Source organism: Manis pentadactyla, chromosome 12 (assembly GCF_030020395.1).
Source record: "Manis pentadactyla isolate mManPen7 chromosome 12, mManPen7.hap1, whole genome shotgun sequence".
Taxonomy (NCBI): domain Eukaryota; kingdom Metazoa; phylum Chordata; class Mammalia; order Pholidota; family Manidae; genus Manis; species Manis pentadactyla.
Genome location: NC_080030.1, coordinates 41,298,915 through 41,322,643, shown reverse-complemented (window position 1 = coordinate 41,322,643; position 23,729 = coordinate 41,298,915). Strand labels below are relative to the sequence as shown.

At 34.6% G+C, this 23,729-nt stretch overlaps 2 protein-coding genes across 5 annotated transcripts in view; both read right to left on the bottom strand.

Annotated features, from left to right (window-relative positions):
- Positions 1–59: 59 nt before the first annotated feature.
- MTRF1L (mitochondrial translation release factor 1 like) lies at positions 60–10,886 on the bottom strand. Of its 3 annotated transcripts, none has more exons than XM_036911884.2 (7): positions 10,580–10,883; positions 7,796–7,875; positions 5,807–5,990; positions 5,175–5,338; positions 2,495–2,612; positions 1,155–1,291; positions 60–404 (listed from the first exon to the last, which is right to left on the bottom strand). In XM_036911884.2, the coding sequence occupies exons 1-7, from the start codon at positions 10,836–10,838 to the stop codon at positions 204–206; spliced, it is 1,143 nt and encodes a 380-aa protein (XP_036767779.2). In that variant the 5' UTR covers positions 10,839–10,883; the 3' UTR covers positions 60–203. The 3 variants fall into 3 exon arrangements, 2 of the variants coding, with proteins under 2 accessions (XP_036767779.2, XP_036767780.1); XM_036911885.2 differs by having other exon boundaries at positions 10,432–10,789; XR_005030165.2 differs by lacking the exons at positions 60–404; positions 1,155–1,291 and having other exon boundaries at positions 2,494–2,612; positions 5,934–5,990; positions 10,580–10,886.
- A 2,732-nt stretch (positions 10,887–13,618) lies between these two features.
- Positions 13,619–23,729, bottom strand: part of RGS17 (regulator of G protein signaling 17) — an 84,055-nt gene continuing 73,944 nt past the window's right edge. For both annotated transcript variants that reach the window (XM_036911887.2, XM_057489082.1), the window contains exon 5: positions 13,619–19,057. In XM_036911887.2, the coding sequence (XP_036767782.1) occupies positions 18,869–19,057 (189 nt within the window). In that variant the 3' untranslated portion in view covers positions 13,619–18,868. The remainder of the gene's footprint in view (positions 19,058–23,729) is intronic.

Below are 23,729 nucleotides of genomic sequence, written 5' to 3'. Positions count from 1 at the left end.
GGACTATTTTCTTTTGTCTACTTCTTGTAAGAGTCCAAAATACACAACCAGAGTCATGATTATATTGTATGTTTTTTACTAATATACTGAAAGATTCTAAACTCTATTACTTCATTAATTCATGTTTTTCAAGAGAACACTGGTATTTACACATGATGTGATTTGCTATAAAATTTTCATAAGCTATAAAAGTCAATAATAAATCAATTTTTTTTGGAAATAATTTCTACTAAAGATTCATAATCAGCATAGTCCTTCAATGACTGTACAAATTCATCCAGTAGATATTCTCCTTGCATAAAAGTTTCAAGATCATGGTGTGACTTATTTATTCTGTGATCTGTGACCCGATTCTGTGGAAAGTTATATGTTCTAATTTTCTCTGACCTTCCTTTAGTTCCAATCTATTAAAAAAAAGATATGAGATACAGTTAGACTCAGGGCAACAAAACCTACAACTTTAAATTACCTGGAGATGAAGCTCTTGATTTATAATTTGAAACACAATGTGTAAGAACTAGGTTTTAAAACACTTTGAATCCTCAAATGATATGGGAACATAATAGACAAAAAGAAAAGAATATAGGTTTTAAAAAATTCAGATTAGTATCTGAATCCTCTGTCATTTCAATGCTCTATGATTTCAAACTATTTCAACTCTAAATTTTAGTTTTCCCATCTGTAAAATACAGGCAACTAATACCTACTATATAGTGATGATGGATACATACAGCCTGGCACAGACCAGATTTCAAATGGTAGCTAAATGTATAAACCTCTGTGGATTAAACTGGTCATGTTCAGTGATGATTTCCCCATAATAAGGAGTTAGTAAAAGGGGTCTACATAAACAGGAAAAATGGAAAGCTTGCTTTCCAACTTTCTTCCATAATTTTCAGAGGATTCAAAATGAATAGGGACTCTGTATATGTTTTTTTAAGTAACTTTGATTTAAAGTCTGAGAAAAACACTTTTGAATACAGAAAAACAGGACAGAGGTGTAAGATTACTTTAAGACAAGGATAGCCCTGGGTTGAGCTACTTGAATTGTTTTCTCATTTTGACAAATACATGCAACAATTTTAACATATGTAAAAACCAGTTTACTTAAAATATTTTTATCTTTTAGAAGCATTTTTAAAATTCAATTTTACCTGAATCTTTCTGGCACTGTATCTTTTGTTTGTTTCTTCTTCTAGGCGCATGCTGTACAGTTTTGCACGTAACTTTTTCATAGCCATCTCCCTGTTTTTCAGTTGAGATCTCTCTTGCTGACATTCAGAAACAACACCTGAATAGTATTATGAGAATTAAAAAGTTATAATGGAAAAAATCTTCATTTATTATTAAAGGAATAGTCCTTTTCCTTCTCATCCTTTTTCTTCTTCCTTTATGACAAGAAAAAATAGGACTCAGGAAAACTATAATTTACAAAGTTATCAGAAAAATGAAAATTTAAGTTTGAGCTATAGCACAAAGCATTTCCATACTAAAAGCATACATACTAAACAAACATCAATCATTTAATATGGATTGTTTCCCATGTCCTCAGCTAGTGGCCCATACATTTTTAAAATAACTACTCAACATAGAAACAAAAATTATGAAGAAGTTAATCCTGTTACTAGAGGTCATTACTAATTTTTGAGAATTTCCATCCATTCTTTTCTATTTCTGTTAATATACTTTGTATTACATATCATCTTGATGTTTCAATGAGGATGTCCTATTAAAAAAAACAAAAACATACCAATCCATCAGTACCATCAACCACTACTGATCAATGGGAATTAGGCTTATTTAAGAGTGTCATCTGAAGGGATTCTTACATTTCTAGATAACTCAAGTTTGCAATCCATACGTCCTTTATCACATGTAAGCCACTGCAGTAGTACTTACAAAACACATTTGGTTCTACCTAGTAGTATGTTAAAGGCTTAAGAAGTACTTAGATAAAGCTCCACTGCCTAACTACCTAGAATCAAAATATCAGGTCTGTGGATAAACCTTAAGGAAAGCCTCTGAAATTACATGCAGACTTTCTATGCAAGCATGTTTCTGGGCAGTGCGTTCAAGCTTTCATTTTCTCAAAGGAGTTCATGTCCTTCCTTCGTCAAAAAAGGTTAAGAACTAATGATTTAGAGTGCTTTCTGACAAAAAAAGAACCCACAGTGAATAACTTCACTATGAGGACTTTTTAAAAATAGTGATATATGCTAAGTATAAACTTCAGAAAGCTACCTAAACTGTCCACATCGTCTCTTGAGTCATTAACATGGAAATTCCCTGGGCTTACATCTTTCTGTCTGCCTGGCTTTGCAATTATCCTGCAGAGTTTCAGCTAAGGATTCTAAATAAATTAAGTATTTAATAACACTCCTTAGTAGCATACATTCCTTTGGTAACTGAGACTGTATTTCAGTAGAAAATTAGTCAAGTCACTGAGAATTTGTTTCTTTTTCCCATGTTTCATGTGGAAGAAGCAAGCACTTACCTGTTGGGAGATGAACTATCCGGACAGCACTGTCTGTGGTGTTTACATGCTGCCCCCCAGCTCCGCTGGCTCGCTTCGTCTCAATCCTCAAATCTTTAGGGTTAATCACCAGATTAATCTACACATAAGAGGAATGTAATATAAAAATATTACATGTGTGAACTGTTCAGAGGCAAGAACCATCCATTTATATATACATGTCACATAATTTACATAGATTTAGAAGGTTTAATTTTAAGAATAGGAAGTACATAGAAGCTACAGGGCATAAATATGCAAAGAAATAAAAAGCTAACCATTTCAAACAATAAGGCTTCTCTCTCACTTACCAACTTTACATGTCCCTGTACGGCCCTGGAAGATGACTGGTTAGCCAGAGACAGGTAAGATTCCTCAAGGGAGGAACAACCTAAGACAGGCACAGTCGCAGGGGGGCCATCAGGTGAGAAATTGGGGATCAACAGAGGTGAGGCTTAGAACCTCACCCCCCCTGTTTTGAGAGAAATCTTCTGCATCTGTGGATGTTTTATTGCCCTTGTCTAGCTTGGATTAACACATAGTCTACAGGCACACACCTGATCATCTACATTTGCTCTCTTACAACACTAAACTATGTTTTCTACCTTTATCTTGTATCTACCTACCACTTCAGCATTTTATGAAAAATAATAATAATAAAGAGAGAAATGTGGTATCCACATATAAATCAAGTATAAAAACCAAATGAGTATTCATATTTGAACTAACTGTTTATAGTTCATAATGCATGAGCAAAACCGAAAGTTTGTGATGACTGCCCTTGTACTGTTCACTATGTAACTTATTTATTATGTAAGAATTTGTTCTCCATGTAAGAACTTGTTTGTTATGCCTCAGAAGATTGGAGACTGACGAAAATTAGGCTTGGGGTGGATTAATGATTGTGCATTGAGCATTGACTCCCCTATACAGAATTTTATTGTTGTTAACAACCATTTGATCAATAAATATGAGAGATGCCCTCACAAAAAAAAAAAAAAGGACAGACTTCCAATGGTAAAATAAATAAGTAACCGGGATGTAATGTATAGCATAAGGAATATAGTCAAGATATTGTAACAGCTTGGTAGGGTGATAGCTGGAACCTAGAATTATGTATATAAATGTTTTATCACTGTGTTGTACACTTGAAACTAATGTAATGTAATACTGTGCGTCAAATACCCTTCAATAAAAAATAATTACCTAAAAAAAAAGAATAGAAAGTAGTTGAAAAGGATACCATTTTTTAGCTTTTATTTTTAGAAGAGTAGTGGATCAAAATATAATACAAAACAAAAACAAATCCTGGTCCTCAAAAACTGGACTTCTCTGTAAATTCTCCTCTTCTTACCATATAAACAGTAGAAAATACTTATTATTACAAATGTTAATTAAGAGCTAAAATTATATTTCTGTGGAATATTGGGAGTTCAAAAAGACTTTAGCAGAGGAAAAATGCTAGCTGAAGGATTATTAGAAGGACTTAATTTTAAATAAAGGAGGATTTAAATACATCTGGTGGCAGAGGAAAGACAAATAGAAATGGCAAAGCCAAGAAGTTCAGAGGTAGACTCCATTCATAAATACACTGGGTCTGATATCAGAATAATATTTTGTAAGGGAGTCACCAACAAAAACACCAGATTTAAAAAGTTCTGTTTTGTGAACAACTATGGACCACTTTGCGACATGTCCACAGCCCTGGCAGGAGGAATCCTACCATTCATAGGCCCTCCGTGTTTCCCTCTGTGGCTTCCTTTTATGGTTGCTAGAAGAATTAAATAAGATGATACATGGACCCAAGGTCACCATCTTTTCTTGAAAACTCCTTCCATCCCCCAAGATGCTTAAACCAACGTGACTAGTATCTAGGTGTGGCTTCTGCCATTTACTCTCCTTTACTCTCTCCCTTAAGTATTCTGTTCCTCCTCTAGGCTTCCCACAAAAATCAGATCTAAAAAAAGGAGTTCCATTAACCCTATGAGAGAGTCAAATAACACTTTTCCCCCAAATTAACAAACCCTCAATTAAATTTCATTCTCCTGAAATCATTCGTACTTCATCATGAAAAACAAGTCAAATATTTCCTATCACTTTGAGTAGAAGGGTTATAAGCAAAATAGAACTGCCCAACTAAGTTATTTTACAAACATTACATAGACTGAGAATTTGCTGTGTAGGAATAAAGCACACTCATCATGAACTTTTTAACAATATATTTCCATTTTTTTGTGATCAGGTTATGAAGTAGCAATTCTATTAAGTAGTTAACCATTAAAACAGCATTCTTGCTTAATACTCTGGGAACCAGTCAGACAAAGCAAACGTCACTTTTAAAGATAATCAGTCTTAAATCCTATTTAAAGTTGGTTAATATTGTTTCTCCCATAGAGATGACCTCAAAATAACTACTTTAAGTTTAGTGGAGGAGAAAAATTAATAAACAGTGTAAGATTAGATCATTTATACATCCTTCTTAACATTCACTGTATAATCTTATGTTGTGAACTGAGACAATAGATTCTCAAAAACAAGCCAGGATATATGATGAAGGTGGTAAGGAAAGGAGATACTCAGTTCAGCCAAGTGAGTGTTACTGTGGGAGCCAGGCAGAGTGGTAGGCCAGGGACTCCAAGGAGAGGGGCCAGTGATGCCCTACCTCAGTAGGTTGGGGTAATACAGCTACAGTCATGGTGCTGGTATGGATGCGGCCTTGTTTCTCTGTCTTCGGCACTCTTTGTACCCTGTGCACACCTCCTTCAAATTTCAGGTGTTTATAAGCTTCTGGACCTCCAATGCTAGCAGATGCATGTCTAAGGCCGCCTTGAAAATATTAGGAAAACAATTCTATTCATTATGCTTTCATTTATAAACAATTGACGTCACGTCTACCTTGAAATATATTTAAAAGAGCTACAAAACAATATAAAAAACACAGATCATAAAACATACTGGAAAACTTAAATCTAATATTCAGTGCTTTAAACTCTTTGCTTATGATTAGTAAACACGAAGCATTTATGGTGTTAATGAACTATTCAATACCATGTCAAAAAAAATTTTCTGAAGTCATTCAGTGGTTAGTACTGAATGAGTAACATTTTATAGGCCATTTCAAAATTGGTATATTTGTATTCAAAATTATTACATAAATGGTGAGCATAAAACTACTTAAGCTTCCTTACTCATAAATTCTAAAGCCTAATCATGGTCTTTCCAACCCTTTTCCCAGAACACATGTAGATAGATAAATCTACACTTTACCCAACACCAATACAACAGTTTACTGACCTATTTCACTTGGAAAATATTCCAGGGTTTCAAAATGCCATCTTTTAAATGCAGCATATTGCTGATACATATCAAATATCTCTGAAGTAAACAACATTGCCTCCTGACCCCCTACTCCTGCAGTTACCTCCAGGATTAAGTCATTTCCATCTGTTTCTTCTGAGGGAACCAAAAGTAAGATAATCTGTAAAGACAAAAAAAATAAGAATTTAGATTTAAAAAGTTAAATAATTAGATGCAAGCTTTTAAATAAAGTTTCTCTAAGCAAATAATTTAATATTGCTGATCACAGTTCTTCCATCTTGCTAATTAGAATCACATAATGTGTAACTCCTAAAAATTATTGTTCCAACTACATTATAAATGCTATAAGGTTCACCTAAACCTTATAGGTTTGTTTTTATTTCTTTTTGGTATTCATGTATCAATTCCCTGTTCAGTTAATAACTAAGTGCATGCTGTGATTAGGGCACTATATTGTGTGTAGAATGCAAAAAAAGATTCTGACTCTATCCTTTTGAACTGGATAGCCTAGTATGGCAGGAAATTTAAAAAGCACTCAAATTGTATTTGTATTTTTTTTAAGCTTCTTTAATATGGAAGAGAAACTTGGAAGTCTGGAACTGAAAAGGCCTTCAGAGGTGACTTGGTTCAATTCCCTCATTTTACATGTAAAGGAAGATGAGGTTAACAGATGAAATGGCTTGTCAAGGGCAAAGTGCTGGTTACTGGCACAGCAGGCCTAAGAGCTCAAATCCTTATGTCTAAATAAGCCTTCCATTACAATAATATTTTCACAGTTAAGTACTAATTATGAAAGTTAAGTACTTTTCATGTAGAATAAAAGCTTCCCAGATTAGGTAAATTAAGTAAAAAAAGCTACCAACATTTAATGGTTCTTCAATATATGACATGCACTCTGCCAAGCACATTAAGTACTTTAATTCTTAAATCAAGCTTGGGTAGGTACTATTAACAGCTCCTCCTTAATATGTGAAAACTGAATTTAATTAAGTTCAGTTTAGTTGGGTAATCTAGTTGCCCATTATCATATAGCTAGAAAGTGGAAGAGCCAGAATTTGCACATATCTATCTGAATTCCAAAATACCACTTTACGCAGGTTGGGAGCTCCAGTTGTTATTACTCTTCCATCTCTCTAGCCTATGCCAGTACAAGGTGACCGTTCAGATCCTGAACTAACCAGTGATAGAACTTACATTTGTTTGCTAATTTCTAGTCAGTCAGCAAACTTAATATGTATGTCCTATTTCACAAAATTCAGGAAATGGGTAGAGGGCAAGTTACAAGAGACTTTTCATGCTGTAATGCAACTGTGCTTCTAGAGCAGCTGTAGGGAATGTCAATTTTTGTTAAGTTCCACATTTGGGTAGAGATGAGAGAGAATCTTTATATTAAAACCCTCTTCCTGGGCTTCATTCTTATGTTCTTTTACTTAGATCTCCAGAGGTAGCTGCTGTAAACCTTCATGCTCTGCAGAATTAACGAAGCAAGGTTCTGATTTCATATAATGATAACTTTTCATCTAACTCTGGACGTTCTCCTGCAATTCTCCTAGATATAAAACCAAAGCAATACAATTCAGTTCTAAAAATTCAGAGGCCTTACCCTAGGGCCTGACACTCTAATAGTGCCAGAGTCACAAAGACAAAGAAATATTACTCCAAAACCTCTTCTCATCATTTACCCCCAGACCCCCCTTAAAAATCCCAAAGAGAAACATAAAACCAATTATGTCATTGCCACAGCAAATCCTATTAACGTGATATTTTTCTTTCAGAGCTCTATACTATTTTTTGTATCCTGTAATTTTTAGTATATAAAAATTGGACCACATGGAGCATGCTTTAAAAAGTTTATAATTCTAAATACTACCAAGCTGGTTAGTTCTTAACTTGTTTTTATGAACTTTTAATAAAAATTATTAGAAGTAATAGCATGAATGCTTTATTTTTTGCATAAATCCATACCTGATGCTTCAATTGAGTTATTTTTTTTTGACACACAGTTATTTCACTCTCTGCAAGTTTTCTTAAGTCTTCATTTTCATCTAAGAAAAAAAGGCAATAATTTTTTTCCTTAATTAGTATTAAATTGCCATCTGAGTTCAAGCTAACAGTTTCATTTTTTTTGGAGTTGAAGGGAAAAATAAAGTATCTTTCTCAGCCTTTTAAATAATTGCCATTAATTATAAGTAAATTTTATGCATTAGTTTTCACAAACATGTACTTAAAAAAAAGAAATAAACTTTCCTGATGACAAAAGTATAAGCAAAATTAAAAGAAAAAAAATCTCTGTAGAAGAATATAAAGAAGCTACCAAACTTTTCTTTCTATAAATTCTGCCTCCATAACATACTAACAAATACACAGCTAGTTTTCCAAATTAAACTGTACAGTAATAAGTGAATGCACTGAACTAGTTGGACCAGGAGAGAATAGAAGACTCCATCAGTTAAACCAAAACTGAATTAAAAAGTGGAAAGTTATTTTATTAGTCTTATTAGTAAATGTTTCATTAATATAAAATAAGTATCCACTCAAACATTTAGACCCTGGTGTTTACAGAATGCTTACATGAAGTGCTCCTTTCTCTCCTCTTTTACCCTAATTCTTATTTCATCTTTGAGTTTGAGTTTTAATTTTTTTCGTACAAAATATACTTTATCATTCCTCTGTCCTATGGACAACATGCAGCCAGCCTATAGAAGGGAGAAGGGGAAATATTTTTAGCAATTACAAATTGTTCTCTCTGTCAAAAACCAAACTCTTCTAAAAGTATCAGTTTGTATGTTTATCCATTTATTAAGAACCATGTTGGGAACTGGGAATAATATATATGTAAGACCTGCCTTTTAGGATTTTAGGTTTTAGTTTCTTTGTATTTTTTTAGGGGAGATAAACCAAGAATAACAATCTAAAACACTATGTGATTAAGTATTAAAATAGCACATTGAAGGAGTTCTTTTTGTGCTTATATTGGGATGTGCAGAAAAAAAGAAAGATGATTAACTTAAGAAGAGAGGATGACAACAGCAAAAAGTGAGATAAGCCAAGTCCAGGAAGTGTTAGTGGAAAGGCAAGAATTTAATACAGAAGAAAACCAGAAAATGTGTTGAATTAGGGAAGAAAAAATTAATTCTAGCTCTAGTTCAGCCACTAAGGTTCTCATCCAGCTTCTCTGAGTCTCAGTTATCTCAGGAGTAAAGTGAAAGGTCTGAGCTGGATATCTCTAAGGTGCCTTTCAGTTATGAAATACAATGTTCTATAATGTTAAGGAGATTAAAACTAAAGTCTAAAAGTAATTTAATTTTAACACATTTTACTTAACCCACTATACCCAAAACAACCATTTTAACATGTAACCAAAAAATACAAATTTTTGTACATAGTAAGTTTTTGAAAACTGTTATGTATTTTATACCAACAGCCCATCTCAGTTCAGACCAGCCACATGACAGGTGCTCAGTAGCCACTGTGGCTACTCTGTTGGACATCACTCTGGAGCGGTTAGACCAAGAAGTCCTTCCTAGGCAATGGAAATACACTAATCCTTTAATTTGTCCTTCAGTATTATTAATCAGTACATGTTTACTGGGTACCTACCACATGCCTGCCACTTTCTCCTCTGCTTACAAGTATGCTTATGTTTTCCCCATCATAAAAGGGTCCTTTACACTTCCATCCTTCAAGTTCACCACTTGTTGTCATCCCTTTTTCTCAAACTCCTGGAGATTGAATACCATGTTTATTACTTCTCTTTTGTTAATTCCCATTACTTCTCAAGTTGTTACACTGGATTCCATAATCATATTAACATTTTTTATTCAAATCACCATTGACAAAATTGCCAAACCTAAAGATTTATTTCAGTATTTTAATTGGTTTCTACAGCTTCATTTATCTTATTTGAGGTCCCAAAACTCTGCCTGCTCATTTTTTAATCTTTTATAAGCATCCTCCTTTACCTGCTCCTTAAATACTATGTATTTCTGGCTTTGTTGGTGTCTTGTTTCTATGTCCACAAATTTTCCCCGGTCGATGAAGGCTAAACTGTTAGAATATCCCCTAAGGTTTGTCCTCTTAGCCTGCACAAGGCCTGCCCAACAAGCTCCCCTTAGTTTCCTAGGTTTTTATACTATTTGTTTTTACTTTTCAGCTGTACTATAGTTCTCTCTCCCCGAAAAGGCTGCGACCCTCTCTTAAGCTATTTGCTACCAGAAGCATGGCCCATGGACAATCCTGGGAGCTGCAGGAATGCAAAAACTTAGGCCCTATACAGATTCGAATGCACACGAATCACTTGGAACTTGTTAATGCATATTTACAGGTCTCGGATGCTTAGTCCTAAGTCTGGATTTAGCATGCACGTCTCCTGACAGTATTGTAGGTGGTCCCTTTACCATACTTTGAGAAACATTGTTCTGCAGCCCCTAAGAAGGATAGAGCTTTATTAGTCCTTGAGGAGCCAAGATCTTCCGCCAGACAGTACTCAAGCAATAAACGCCAACTGAAGTTCTGTAAAAAGGGGTGGAGCACTGTCAAGGGAGCGCCACTGTCAAAGGCTCAAACAGAAGAAGAAATCAGAGTGCACAAGATGCACTGACCTCGGATCCAAACGAAAACGGGATGCAACTGAGTGAACAGCTTCAAGTTCCGGCAAAAGGCGGTCATCTGACCAGCGGCTTTGTGGAAAAGGCAAACGAAGAGTCAGGAATCTGCTCTGAATACTGCTCCCCTGGGCCCGGCCCTTACCACGTAGCAAGTGCTCGGTCTCCTGCAGCTCCTGCTCTTTCTCCCTCAGGAGTCTGGCTACGGCCACCAGCTCAGGTCCCCTGACCTTCAGGTGGGCCTCACACCCTGCCTGGCGCTCCAGGAAGGACCGCAAGGGTCCGCCGCGCACGAACAGCTCTTCCAGCGGCAGGCCACCACAACTCATGTGCCGGCGGGTCGGGCCAGCAGCCCGGCGGGTCCAAAGACACCAAGCGGCGCTCGACAGAATCCGTGACCGCATTCCCGAGCCGGAAAGACCGAGGCCGACCAGAGCCGGAAGTTTGGTCACAGCGAGTCTCGCGACACCGCGGGGCAAGGAAGGCTCGGAGGGAACTTCCGGCTAAGCATTTAAGGGCGCATCTTTCGCCAGGGCCGGAAGTTGAGAGGGCAGAACGGAAAGCAACCGGGTCTTGGAGTCCCTGCGCGCATCCTCTAGGAGCTCGGGTAGAAACCCTTCCTCGGACGTACCAGGGTGTGCTGGGCAGCAAAGGGAAAGCTGCAGGTGGCCACTCCCGTTTTCTGACGTCGGGGATTTGTTTCCTAACCAGTGAATGAGGATTTCAAGTACCGCAGTGGAAGGCAGGCTACTGTCGCTGCGAGGGCTGAGGTCACGGCCAGAGGAGTCCTCTCCTGGCCTTTTGTCTCGAAGAGCAAATTGTTGGATGGGCATCAGTGTGTGTATGTGTGTTTACCTCACTTACTTTTTCCTCCTCAGTCTCTTTCTGACGGTGAATAAGGCTGTTAATGAGCACGTGACAGGTGTACTTGAAGGCAACCACGGAAAGATTTCGAAAAATCTGCTTTCCTGCCTTTTATATGCCACGTAACTTACTTGCTTTCAGGTAATTTCCTTCCTCACCAAGTCTCCAGCCCGTCCATTCTCATTTGCTCTTAATTAACGTTCCTTTTTTAAGAGTTTGAATGATTCCGTGTTTTAATAAACCACAGCGCAGCACAGCCCTCAGCCCCGCCTCCTATTTGTACCCTAAAAACTTTGATAGCGGATTGCTGCGGGGAATACTGGAGTTTACTGGCATAATGCTTTGTATTTTTCCAAAGACCTTTTCACAGCCCACCGCAGGAATCGATCTGAGGAATTAAATACAACCAAGACAAGCTTGGGAATGCGAGGGCTGGACTCAGTCAAATCAGGGCCTTCTCACTGGTGTTTTCACCGTTGGGAACGGAAATACTGAAAACACACACAAACTTGTAATCTATTCTTTAAAAAAAAAAAAAAAACGAATGGTAAAATATGGGAGCCCTTGACAAGGGTGTCATCCTTAAATCATCTAGTCAAAACTATTGAGGTTATAGAATTCTTAGAAATGAGCTTGCATTGCCTCTGTTCATTCCTTAGCTCTATATACAAATCACAAATGAAGTGGAAGAATAAGGTGACTCTAAATAATATAAAGCAAAAATAGGTTTTCTTACTTAAAAGTGTGTATTCAGGGCACACTACTTTAAAAAATTGTTTTGCTTTAAGATAGTGTTTGAAAGCCATTTTATTTTAATTCTGACCAAGTGTAGAACAGGACTGATCAAGCTGTTCACATCTCCACTGGGAATACGTATTTCCCAAGTCTAAATTCAACTATGAATTTTTTTAGCCACGGGAGTCATTTGAACTCAACATGATAAATCTCGCAACTGAATTCTCAAGTCATCTCAAGAGTATACTTTTTATAAAAGGTGCAAAAACATAATAAGTAATAACCATGTAGAACGTAAAGAATTCAGCCAGAAATTATTTTCCCTCAGATGCATAAATAATATAAACAAGTGTATCTTTTACTCCTGTAGTGTTACACCAATGAGGAAACAGTAACTTATCTAGGATACATTGGTGATTCTTTATTAATTCAAAACATTTTAAAAAAGTGTAATGAATGTGCATTTTACAATAATATTCATAGGTTTCCACAGTATAGTCAAATGAAAACAGCTGTAGTTTGGTTTACTTTGAAAACTCAAAGAAATATACTTAGTTTGAGACTTCTGAATTTTCTTACATTATTGTCATGCTCAAATACTATTACATGTTGAAAATTATAGCATTTTCTGGAAGTCTATTGTACATAGGTAAAGTAATAAAATAGGTTCAGGAAGGGGGAATAAAAACACATAACTTAAATTGGAGGAAAAGTATTCTGGATTAGCTATTCAATTTGTATGTACCTACAGTTATTCTGGCATTGCAAAATAACCAAGCATTGTATCTCATAAGTCGTGTTCATGCATTCAAAACTTCTCCACAAATAAATATTGATGGAGTCTAAAATATGGATATGTTATTAAGTACAATGAACATGGTAGCAAAAAATTAACACACGTCCAATATGATAAATTTTAAAGAACCACATTGAAATCATTTTTAATATTTAGCAAACATACCAAAATCATATACAAGAAACATTGTATTTTTGACACATAGGTTAAAGCAAGCAGAAAAATTAAGACTTTTACATTATTTCAATGTTCATTGTTCGGTAGAGGGCAATACGGAAAAGCACTCAGCAAAATGATCATCAATTTAAATCACCCCTTTCAGTAATTAGTAAGACTAATGTCTTTATTACCCAAGGGATGTAGCGGATTAAAGTAATTATTACACAGGTAGTTCAAGGGGAAAAAAAATAACTTTCACCTCCATTAAGTGAAGATTTAAGTTAACACTGTTTTGGAGCTTTATTTTTTCCCCTCCGCTTTGCAGTTCATTGTATTTGCTTCATAGTATTTGTTAGCAATCATTTAATGGAAACTAATAGCAGGGTGAGGAATCTGTTCAAAATTTTTTAGCTCAGTGGAAATGTCCAGAAAATCTACCTCTGATATAACCTCTTAAAATTTTAGTATAGTGTAGAGACTTAAACACTACCTCAGCCAGATGATCAAAGGCATCAACAGTGAGAAGTCATGATGATGTGTATGTACCTCTGATATCATGTGATACTAATGGTACTTTACTTGTGTGGTCTTCCTTCCAAAAACTGATAACTCCTGTCTAATGATGGAAAAAAAATAGACTATTCCAATTGTGGGACATTTTATAAAATATAATACTTCTCAATACTGTCAAGGTCATCAAAAACAAAAAAAGTTTGAGAAACTGTCACAGCTAAGAGTAGCCTAAGGAGACATGATAACTATATGTAATGTGGTATCTTAAATGGGATCCTAGAACAAAAAAAAAAAAGGACACTTGGTAAAAGCTAAGAGAACCTGAATAAAGTGTGGACTTAATAATGCACTGATACTGGTTCATAAATTGGGACATGTCTCCTGCATGTGCTATATGGGAAACCACTTTGTAATAACTTTGTAATTTTTTTGTAAATCTAAAACTTCTAAAATAAAAGTCTTCATGGAAAATTTTTTAAACACAACCATCTGTTCTTTTATTTTCATATTTTGATGGTAAAAATATTTTAAAAATCATACCACCTTAATATTAAACAGAATGCTTTCTATACCATGCCAATACCAATGTTTTCTAATGGCCCATCTCTTATGACTTAGTTTTACTTGACCCCTACATATTTATTTGGCAAATTACTTGATATTTACATTCTTCCTATTGTTGGGAATATTGATTTATTTCCTCTGGAAATAAAATTTTCAAATAATCTCACTTAAATTTTGGTTTAAACTATATTATACACACACATACACACCCATGTACAAATGTATACACATGTATATATCTTGTGTGTATGTCATTGAAAGAAACATATTACTTGGCCGTAGATAGAGTATGATGTTGGAGAACTGAAAATAGTGATTTTGAGTCACATTATTGAACAATGCAACAACATAGGCATATAGTCCTCTCCACCTTAACATAAGCTTGGTCATAATTTTTTAGATGAATGATTAAATCAAATTTTTGAAGTATGGTTAAAAAAATAGAGGGAAAGTGCATTAAAATGGCATCTAATACATACATTCTTGAAAGGTGGGAATCATTATTAAGCTGGAGAACTTTGATAAAATAACATGTAACACTACTCTTTCTGTTTATTTCAATTACTTCTCAAGGCTCTGCTGTAAATGAAGTGTCATACTTCTTATTTGAAGATGAAGCAGGCTCAGAGAAGATAAATACCCAAAAGTCACATGAGACAGAAATGTAACTTGAAATAGAATTTATAATTAGAGCCTAGCACTAATTGGGAAATGATACTTATCAATTTGTGCACTATTGTCTGTTGCAAGATACTGTGAAGAGTGTTGGAAGATCTGAAGAAAGTTTTGATTATCAGTTTTACTGATAAATATTTGAAGTTGTAGCAAGTGAGGCATAACTAAAATGTTTACAGACTGAATACTGTTTTCTCAGGAGAACAAACATTTTATATTGGTCAGAAATTTAAAAAACTGAAAGAATATGAAAATATTAAGTGTTAGCAAAATAGACTTTGAAAATTAAGGTCATAAGCTGTCAATATAAAAACACAAGCAAAAAAATTGGGGGGCAATATTTTTACTACCTCTCTAAGTTCCCACTATATCCATTGCAAAGTTTTCAAAACTCATGTTTAATAGGGTTCTATCAACAGGCATTTTAGATCTAAGAAATTTTAGTTGGCTTTTGAAAGAGTTCTTATCATTTTCTGATTGTATTTTAAATTTCCTTGTGTATTTCTTCCTCAAAACACTTAACATATTTCTTGCAAATGTAATTTGTCATGATTACAATATAACTTTTTTTTTCAATGTAAGTTGGAAGTGTATAGAAAAAATGGGTAAATGCAAAACTAAGAATCAGGTATTTTATATCAGCCTTATGTTGTGAAAATGTATTTATGCCCCTAACAAATAAACATTATTTACCTATTTTTATAGTCGTTTTGCAAAACTGAACTATCAAGTAAATATATGATACACATATATTTTTTAATAACTTGGGCAGCATTAAAAGGATACAAATAAACACCCCATACACCATAACCAAATATCAGAACTGGTCATCCTATGTACATTATTTTAAGATTAAAAAAAAAGACCACATTATGGTCTTGATTTTTGCACTTCATAACGTTGATAACGATACCATAAGTGTGTTTTTCCTATTGTTCATATACCAATGCACCTGTTGTGCTTAGAGCTGCCCTGTAACATTGTCGGGACATCTATTTTACCTTTGGGTAGCATAATAACAATTATCCAGAGTAAATAAGAAATGTCATCCATTGTTATTAGCATGATCTATGTACAAGACCCATCTCTGAAGAAACCTGGCTCTCCAATTTATTTTTATGCATTTATATATAATCTATATCCTCTACTTTCCTTTTATAGACACATCTGAAGTTAGGCACTATAGAAAGAGCATTAACCTCTTTGTGCATGCATTAGCAGATTCTCACAGTAATAAGATACCTAACAGATAAAGATATCTTGGGAAACACAAAGTGAATCTTCTAAAGTGCTAATTTTTCCCCAGGGAAGAATATACTCACTAGGAAAAATCAAATTCTACCAAAACAAATACTGTGCTCTTAGAATGGTATCATAGATACCAGTCGAGGGTTTTTAAATTTAGTACAGTTTTGCAATTAAAACAGAAGGAATTACACCATACTTTAAAAATTGGTAGAGTTGCAAATATAAGACACAGTCTCAGAAACTTTAAAGATTTTTTGAAATTGAGTGAGAAGCCTTCCCCTCCCCCGAAAAGAGGAATTTAGCACAGAAATGCTCATTTAGCATGGTAACCAACATCTGATGTGTAAACCTGCTCTAGAATCATTTTCAACATGACTTCCTAATCAGATTTTAAAAGGCTATACTAACTTCAAAATTTGTATTCTACAAATGCCCAAGTTAGAGATTAGGGCCCTTATAAGAGCCCTTATCTTTTACATTTGGTAAAATAGTAAAGGTATTTTCAAGCAGACAATTCATCTCATAGTCCAAAGTATCTTATAAAGATAACTCATGACTAGCAGGTCACCACTATACATAGTAACAAGAAGAATATAAAGTCTACATTTAAAAAGATTGATGCATGCGGTGTATCATAGTATAGTACATATTCTCTAATCATTTGCACCAACTTATTGTGCCTCAAACTCAGCAACAAGTATGATATTACAACATATATATATGTATACATCATAGTAGCATAATAAACTCAATTCTAATTAAAAAGTTAAATAATTTAAGAACAATAGAATTCACAATACAAGTGATGATTCTTTTAGGTTTTTCTTCACTCTTTAGGAAAAAATATGACTGTAAACATCTTCATAGTTATCTTTTTTTAACATATTACTGAAAACTATTATTCAAATAGTAAATATCTAATTGACATGGATAAAGTATATCTTAACGCACTAACACTTTCAGACAAAAACAGGCATTTGTTACAAGAAATGATTATCATAAATATTTTTCTATCTTGTAGTTTAACTACATTTTCATAAATAATGTGTTTAAAAGTGCTGAATATGGTAGGATAGTCAGCAACGCCAGTGTAAACAGAACATTTTGTTTTCTACTCTTCAAAAATTTTTTTAAAATCCCATTTTGTCAAACATGGCAACAGTTAAAATATTTGCATAGGGATTAGATAATAGCCCTTTTAATCATATCTCCTGAATTCTATATAAGTTAGAAAATAAAATTCACTTAAAAAAACAATTATTGAAATGTTTTAAGTTTATGGAAAAAGAAACTTATGATGCCAACCTTTCAAGTAAAATGAATTTTAAAAAGAAAACTCCAAACTTGTTTTTTTAAAAAAAAGTTTAATAAATTAAAAAAATGAGAGGTAGTTAAAAATGACAAAGAAAACCTATAATTTTAATATCATCCTTAATATAAGGCCAGTATTCTCAGTGGATATAAATATTTTTAAAACTTTCATTTTAGGTTACTCAGTATTATATTTATTAAGTTTTAAGTTTAAAAAAATAGGCTTCAGGGGATATTAATATTCAAATGTAACTTTGATATAAATATGACACTGACTTTTGTGTGTGTGTGTATGACAGGATATTGTTTTCATAAGTGTCAAAATTACATGCCAATGTCAGGCACATATTTTGTCTTAAAGATTTAGTGGTACTTATAAAAAATAATATGGCAGCTAGAAGATTCAAGCACTGTACTGCCTTTCAATTATGGATGAGAATTAATAGTTTGGTTTTAACATGTTTAAAATAAGTCATTCTTAAGATAAAATGTGAAAACAGCTAAGGTCTGAAGTAGAGAATTATCTTCTTCATAATCTTTATAAAACTTTCATTGGTTAAAAACTTAGCTTTTCACTGGATTTTACTTTCAAGGAAAATATGCCACAGGACAGATGCTATTCCTCAAAATATTTTATGATGCTACATGTAGGCATTCCTTTATTAAATCCTTTCAATATATTCCAAAACTAAGTTATCAAGCTTATTATTTTTTTTCTTGCTAAAGTACATACTTTACACAACCGTTTTAGAACTGGAGAGCCAGTCTTCAATAAATTAATTACAGTAGTGGACATCTGATATATACATAGATGCATTTTCTTCTATTACAATGAAAAACAGTATCATTCTTTGTCATTGAGATAGAATATCTTCAAATTTTTTGTGCTTTTTTTCTCTTCTTATTTTTTTTTTTAACATAGCAAACTCTTCTGTAATAAAAATGCCACAGTTTTGGCAGTGAACAACCAGAGAAATCCCCATTAGGATTTTCCAAGAGATAAATAGCTCATTTTTTCATGTACAGAATTATTGGCTTCAAAATTAGTATACTGAACACAGTATATAACATGTGGAATACCATTGTTACAACTTTAAAAATTGGCCTTTTCTGTTTTAGATTATATTTAAAAATGCAAAACACAGCCAATTTTTTGGCAATTATTTTTATAAGACAATATTGCACAAAGTCCTTAAATACAGATATAAGTTATGCCATTGGACTAAATATTACAACAACTACATGGCAAATGAAGCAGTTTTATGCACATGCAGTCTCTGGAGATACACTAGGAGACTGTTCATAGGACAAACACAGTTTACTTGCAAATAGAATGAGTGTTGAATAAAACAAATTCAATTTGGCAATTCATTGTTTTATGTGGTATTTTCTCCAAACTTAACCATGGATGACCTGGATAAAAATGGAGACAACGACCATATGGTTGTATTTTCACAGTAGCCTGAGGAATGCTAAACTGTAGTTCTCCAGGAACTCAGTTTCTGGTGTTAATTAACTACTTTTATTTCCCATCCCAGCCCTCCGAACTGATTTTTTGCAAAATGAAAATTAAGATTCAGAAGTAGAGCTGGCAGTACTTTCAACAAATGACTTATAAATTTGAGAGTTCAAAAACCTTGGAAAAGAATCTCTGTGCATTAAAGTATATATCTGAAGTTGGGCATCTTCATACATGTGAGGATTGGGATCCAACAGATTTCTATTGATCACCTCTCTAACTCGAGAATCGAGACTGACCTAAAAAGAAATCAGAGCAGATACATTAAATAACATTTTTTCAAAAGATATCAATTAAGCAATCATACTTTTGTGACATTTTAGAGAAACTTCAAAGAGTAATCAACTACCTAAAATCTTGAGCTTATCTTCTCAAAGCCTACACAACATTGCATACTTTTCTCCTTCAAAAGTTGAATTGAACAAACAGAAAAACAACTAGTCTTTTAAACCAGAAATTTAGTTCACAGATATTTGGCTTATTTAGATTTACTTTTTTCTACACATTCACTCAAGAGTTTTAATAATTTCTATTCATTGTTGAGGTACCAGAGAGTTCCCTAGCCACAACAGGAGTTTACCTCCTCCTATTATGTGACTGCTGGGGTGACTACCTTAATGGAACGAGGTAAAAATCTGGCAGAGAGTAGTTCTCTGGCAAAAATTAGCATGTATATGAAATGCTGATTCCTAATAGTTTCACATCCTAACAAGTACTACTGCATCAGAAGTGGGAAACCAGGAATGTGGAAAGGCTTAGCAGAGCAGAACCAAAGAAAGCATTTTCCATGTCTTAATGTCTACCTGGCAAGGCATAGGAAATTCTATAGTCCTCATACAGGAATACACACAAAGACCTCTGCACTAAAGATTAAGCAGAACAGTTACTTGAAATGGAATCTTTGAAAGGAGAAATGTAAATAGGAGTTCAGAATATCTATTCATCAATACAGTGTTATTTTAGAGGTGTACAGAAGTTAAATTCTGTGAATCACTCAGTTATTTTTTTTCCTCACTAAGTGCTAATCCTGTTGGAACTGGTAGGGACTGTTGGACAGGGAAATAGAGAAAAATAAATAGCACAAGGGCATGCTTGGGGAAGAGAAGTAAGCTCTTCCCTGAAATGTCAGTGAACACCTGAAGAGGCAAACCATCACTGAGTCCCGACTGGTTGCCTCAGTCCTCACTGTTGGACAAGGAGTAGGGCACCCTCATCCAGAGTTGTGTGTCTCGTGGTTACCCAAGCCTATACAAAACTTTCATATTTACCAGTAAACATTTTGTCATGAGCATTTTGCAAAAGCCTTTTTGGTCCTGGCTTCTTTTCCTACCCACTATTTGGACTAAGCCTAGGGTTTGAAACAGTCCCCATGACTGCACCCACTCATGTTCTACCTGTTGTCCCCAGAATCCTGAGCTGCATGGCCCATGTAGAGCTGGGTTGATGATACACCCCAGGGATGGCTGCTGTGGAAGAATTTGTAAGGAAATGGTGATCCAAACTAAATTTCTGTGGTTTAGCTAGTCCAACTTATGTACGGAAAAAATTAAACATCTGTTGGCTGCACTGTATATTCTTCTTTGTCAGGAATTCTAAAAACACACCAATTGTAGAAATAGATCGTTTACGTTTCATTATCTGTTATTGCTACACGAGGTCATCATTAAGTACAAAGTAGTGAAAAGTACAGAATTTTTTCCTAAGTTTTTTATTTAAAATTATTGTTTGGATTTCTGCTCAGCAGGAAAATGCTGACGCTGGAGTTTAAACTGATTGATTTTATTCTGAAATGTGGTGGTACAGTAAAGTCAAGTATTACCAAATGCACACACCACTGTTTTGAAAATAGTGCTCTTACTTTCAAATTTGATTCAATGAAGATGGAAATATTAGGTCACTTATTTCTTAAATAGTAGCATAAGTATAGTATAACATTTTAGCAGTAGCTGAAATCAAATTAGTTATCTTAAGACAGAGAAATAAAATAACTTGAATTATGAAATATTTTGAGTCCTCATTGTGTCATTTTTACTGTTTTGCCAATTAATAACAGTGAAATATCATAGAGGAAGTGGTACTGTTAACTCTCAGATCTCTGTAACAAAAATGCATTTGCTATTTCCATTTAAAACATAAAATATTTACCTTAATATCTGTTTGTTTGAAAAGGTTGTCTGCCAGTCAAAAGAAGTGTAGAGAAGTCAAATAACAGGGATAAATCCCACGGGTATAACAATCTATGATGGGTCTGAGCCACAGTCACCCTATGACTCAGGCACTGGGTGCCTTATAAGGCTACCTTCTCTGGGGTCCAATGCCTGAGGGACTTAGGAGTTTCCTGTAAAGAACTTATCCTAAGGGAAGAGAAGATTGAGTAGCACCAGACAGAAGCTATCCTGGGGCAGTGGAAATCCTTCTCAGATGCACATCTCGGTGGGAGGAAGGGAGGGTGCAGTGCAGCAATAACAGAGTTAAAAAAGAAGTACCAGATTTAGCAGCACAACAGGGGATTTCAGCAGTGCTGCAGACATTGGCCGTGTTGCAGGGTGGCAGCTGAAGCTTTAAAAAGGCATATGTGACTTTGTGGCAGTCCTCAATGAACTTGGAAGCTTTCATTCCCAAGGGACTAGGAGACAGGGGAGAAAAGCAAGTGGCTTGCAAATAAAAATATCCACTGGCAACTCCATAATCTAATTGGGAGGAAAAGTGTAATGAAAGCTGGAAGTCCATCAAGATATGGAGGTAAAGTTGGGAGAATGAAGACAGAAATCTTGCCAGTGTGGCATAGGAAGACCTGGCTCAAACTGAGTTACACACCACGCTTAATCTTACTAGATTTCCTATGCAATGGAGGAGAACATCTAGATTGGTGAATACTGCCAAAAGGGAGCCCACGAAGTATTGGCCCAGCCTTTCTGTTCCGGCAGTCGAGATACAATGAGAATTTTTGACTGGACATTTTTTGGTAGAATTATACAGAAATGATGAATTTTCACTGAAAGTGTTTTTCCCTCCTAGAAACCCTCCTTTAAGACAATTAGGTTAATTCACTGAACAATTTTTTTGCATACCATGGTTAAGTTTCCCCCCCTGTTCTTTTCCATTTTATTTTTAATTTTACAGAAGTTGTTTATTTAGGATTCTTTTCTAAGGAAAATTCTCATCTTTTTCTTTCTTCCTTTATAAGTCATATTAAATTTTACTAATAATTATACCTTCTGTCACTGAAATAATTCTTTTCAATTTTAACAGAATTTTGTTTTCTCATGTTAATTCTTATAGATCTAAAGAATATCTGATTCTTCTGCCAGCTATAATATACTTTACCATATTCACTTTTAGTTGTATTATTTTGTGTTGGTTATTTCTACCGAAAATAATATAAGTAAAATTGCAAATAAACTGATTGTTGGAATATTTCTGGGAGCTAAGACAACTGGTACGATAAAGCGTAGTAACCATATTCGTGGTCGGGTCCAAATGATGGGACATTTTTATCTTGCTAGTCTAAGGGAGAGTTCTGGCATGGGGTTAAGGTCACTAGTTCTCATTTTGTCTCAAGTTCTAGGGTTGGGTTCATAGAAACTGACAGTAGTGTCATGAAAAAAATACTAGACAATGGACAAACTAATCAGCATGTGGTAGTTGGAAGGGAATATTTGGAATCAGACCTTGGACTTATGTTATGTCTACCAGAAATAATTCTGACGTCCTTGAAAAGTCATTGCACCTCTTTGAGAATCAGTTTCCCTTGCCATGAAATGGTGCCATCTGTCCTAGTGGCTAAAGGAGAGTTGTGAGACTCATATTGTAGTACATATGAGACCATTTTGTCAACAACAAAGTTTAACCCTAATGTAAAGTAATATAATAATAATTGATCATAAGTATAATGGCACCTTTTTGATCCAACCCAATGTCTTTAGATTGGTATCAACTTGATTTTTACCTTCTCAGAGTGACCTTACCTGACTACCCCATTTCAAATGCATCATTCGATCTCCAAATCCATCATAAATAATGTTTAATCACTATTTTTAGTTGCTTGGTTTTGACAGGATCTGTCTATCTTCCTAAAATGTAAGCTGTCTGAGGAACAGGCCAGTGTTTTTCTTGCTGGCCATCTTATCCGTAACATATAGCTCAGTACTTGGCTCATAGGAAATATTCAATGAATATTTTTGGAACGATGATGTGCATGCACAAAGAAATGAGTCTTGGAAAATACAGTCAAATGAGTCCTGTTTAGAAAAATTGACTTAAATCATTGAAGTGCTAAATTCACATAATTTTGCTTGAATATACATACATACACAGAATCTACAGGTCTATCACATCAGCATGATTTTTAGATAATTCTGGTGTTTAAATAGGTTTATTGCTTTTTTTCTCAGAGAAGAGCAACTGGAAATCTAGGATGAAATCAGAAGCAAATAATTACTACTACTTTTAAAATCACTATGCAGCAAAGCTTGGACGTTATAGATGCAGTGGTTTTTAAAGCTTTGTCCATGCCATCATTCTACAAAACAAGGAAGCTGAGGCTGCCGAGCACTGAATTGAGTTGCTTCTTGTCATATGGATAGTATCAGGGCCAGATTATAGCTCTGGTTAGGGACAATGCCATCACTAAGGATATTTGCAGATAACAGAACGCAAACACTTAAATTCAGATAAAAGTCTTATATTTGTTGCAGGATTTATAATTATTTCATCATTCATTAGCTCAATGGTATGTATATAGTTGGTAAGAGCTTTTAAATAGATTCTTTATTAAAGATATTTATTTTGCTGGGTTAGTCTTTTCAATATTTAATAAACATAAGCTGCCACCAGCATCTGCTATGGGCAGCAAGGCTCCTATTAGTCTTGAATTCCTCCTTATTACCTCCATTTCTTTTCTCTTGGAGG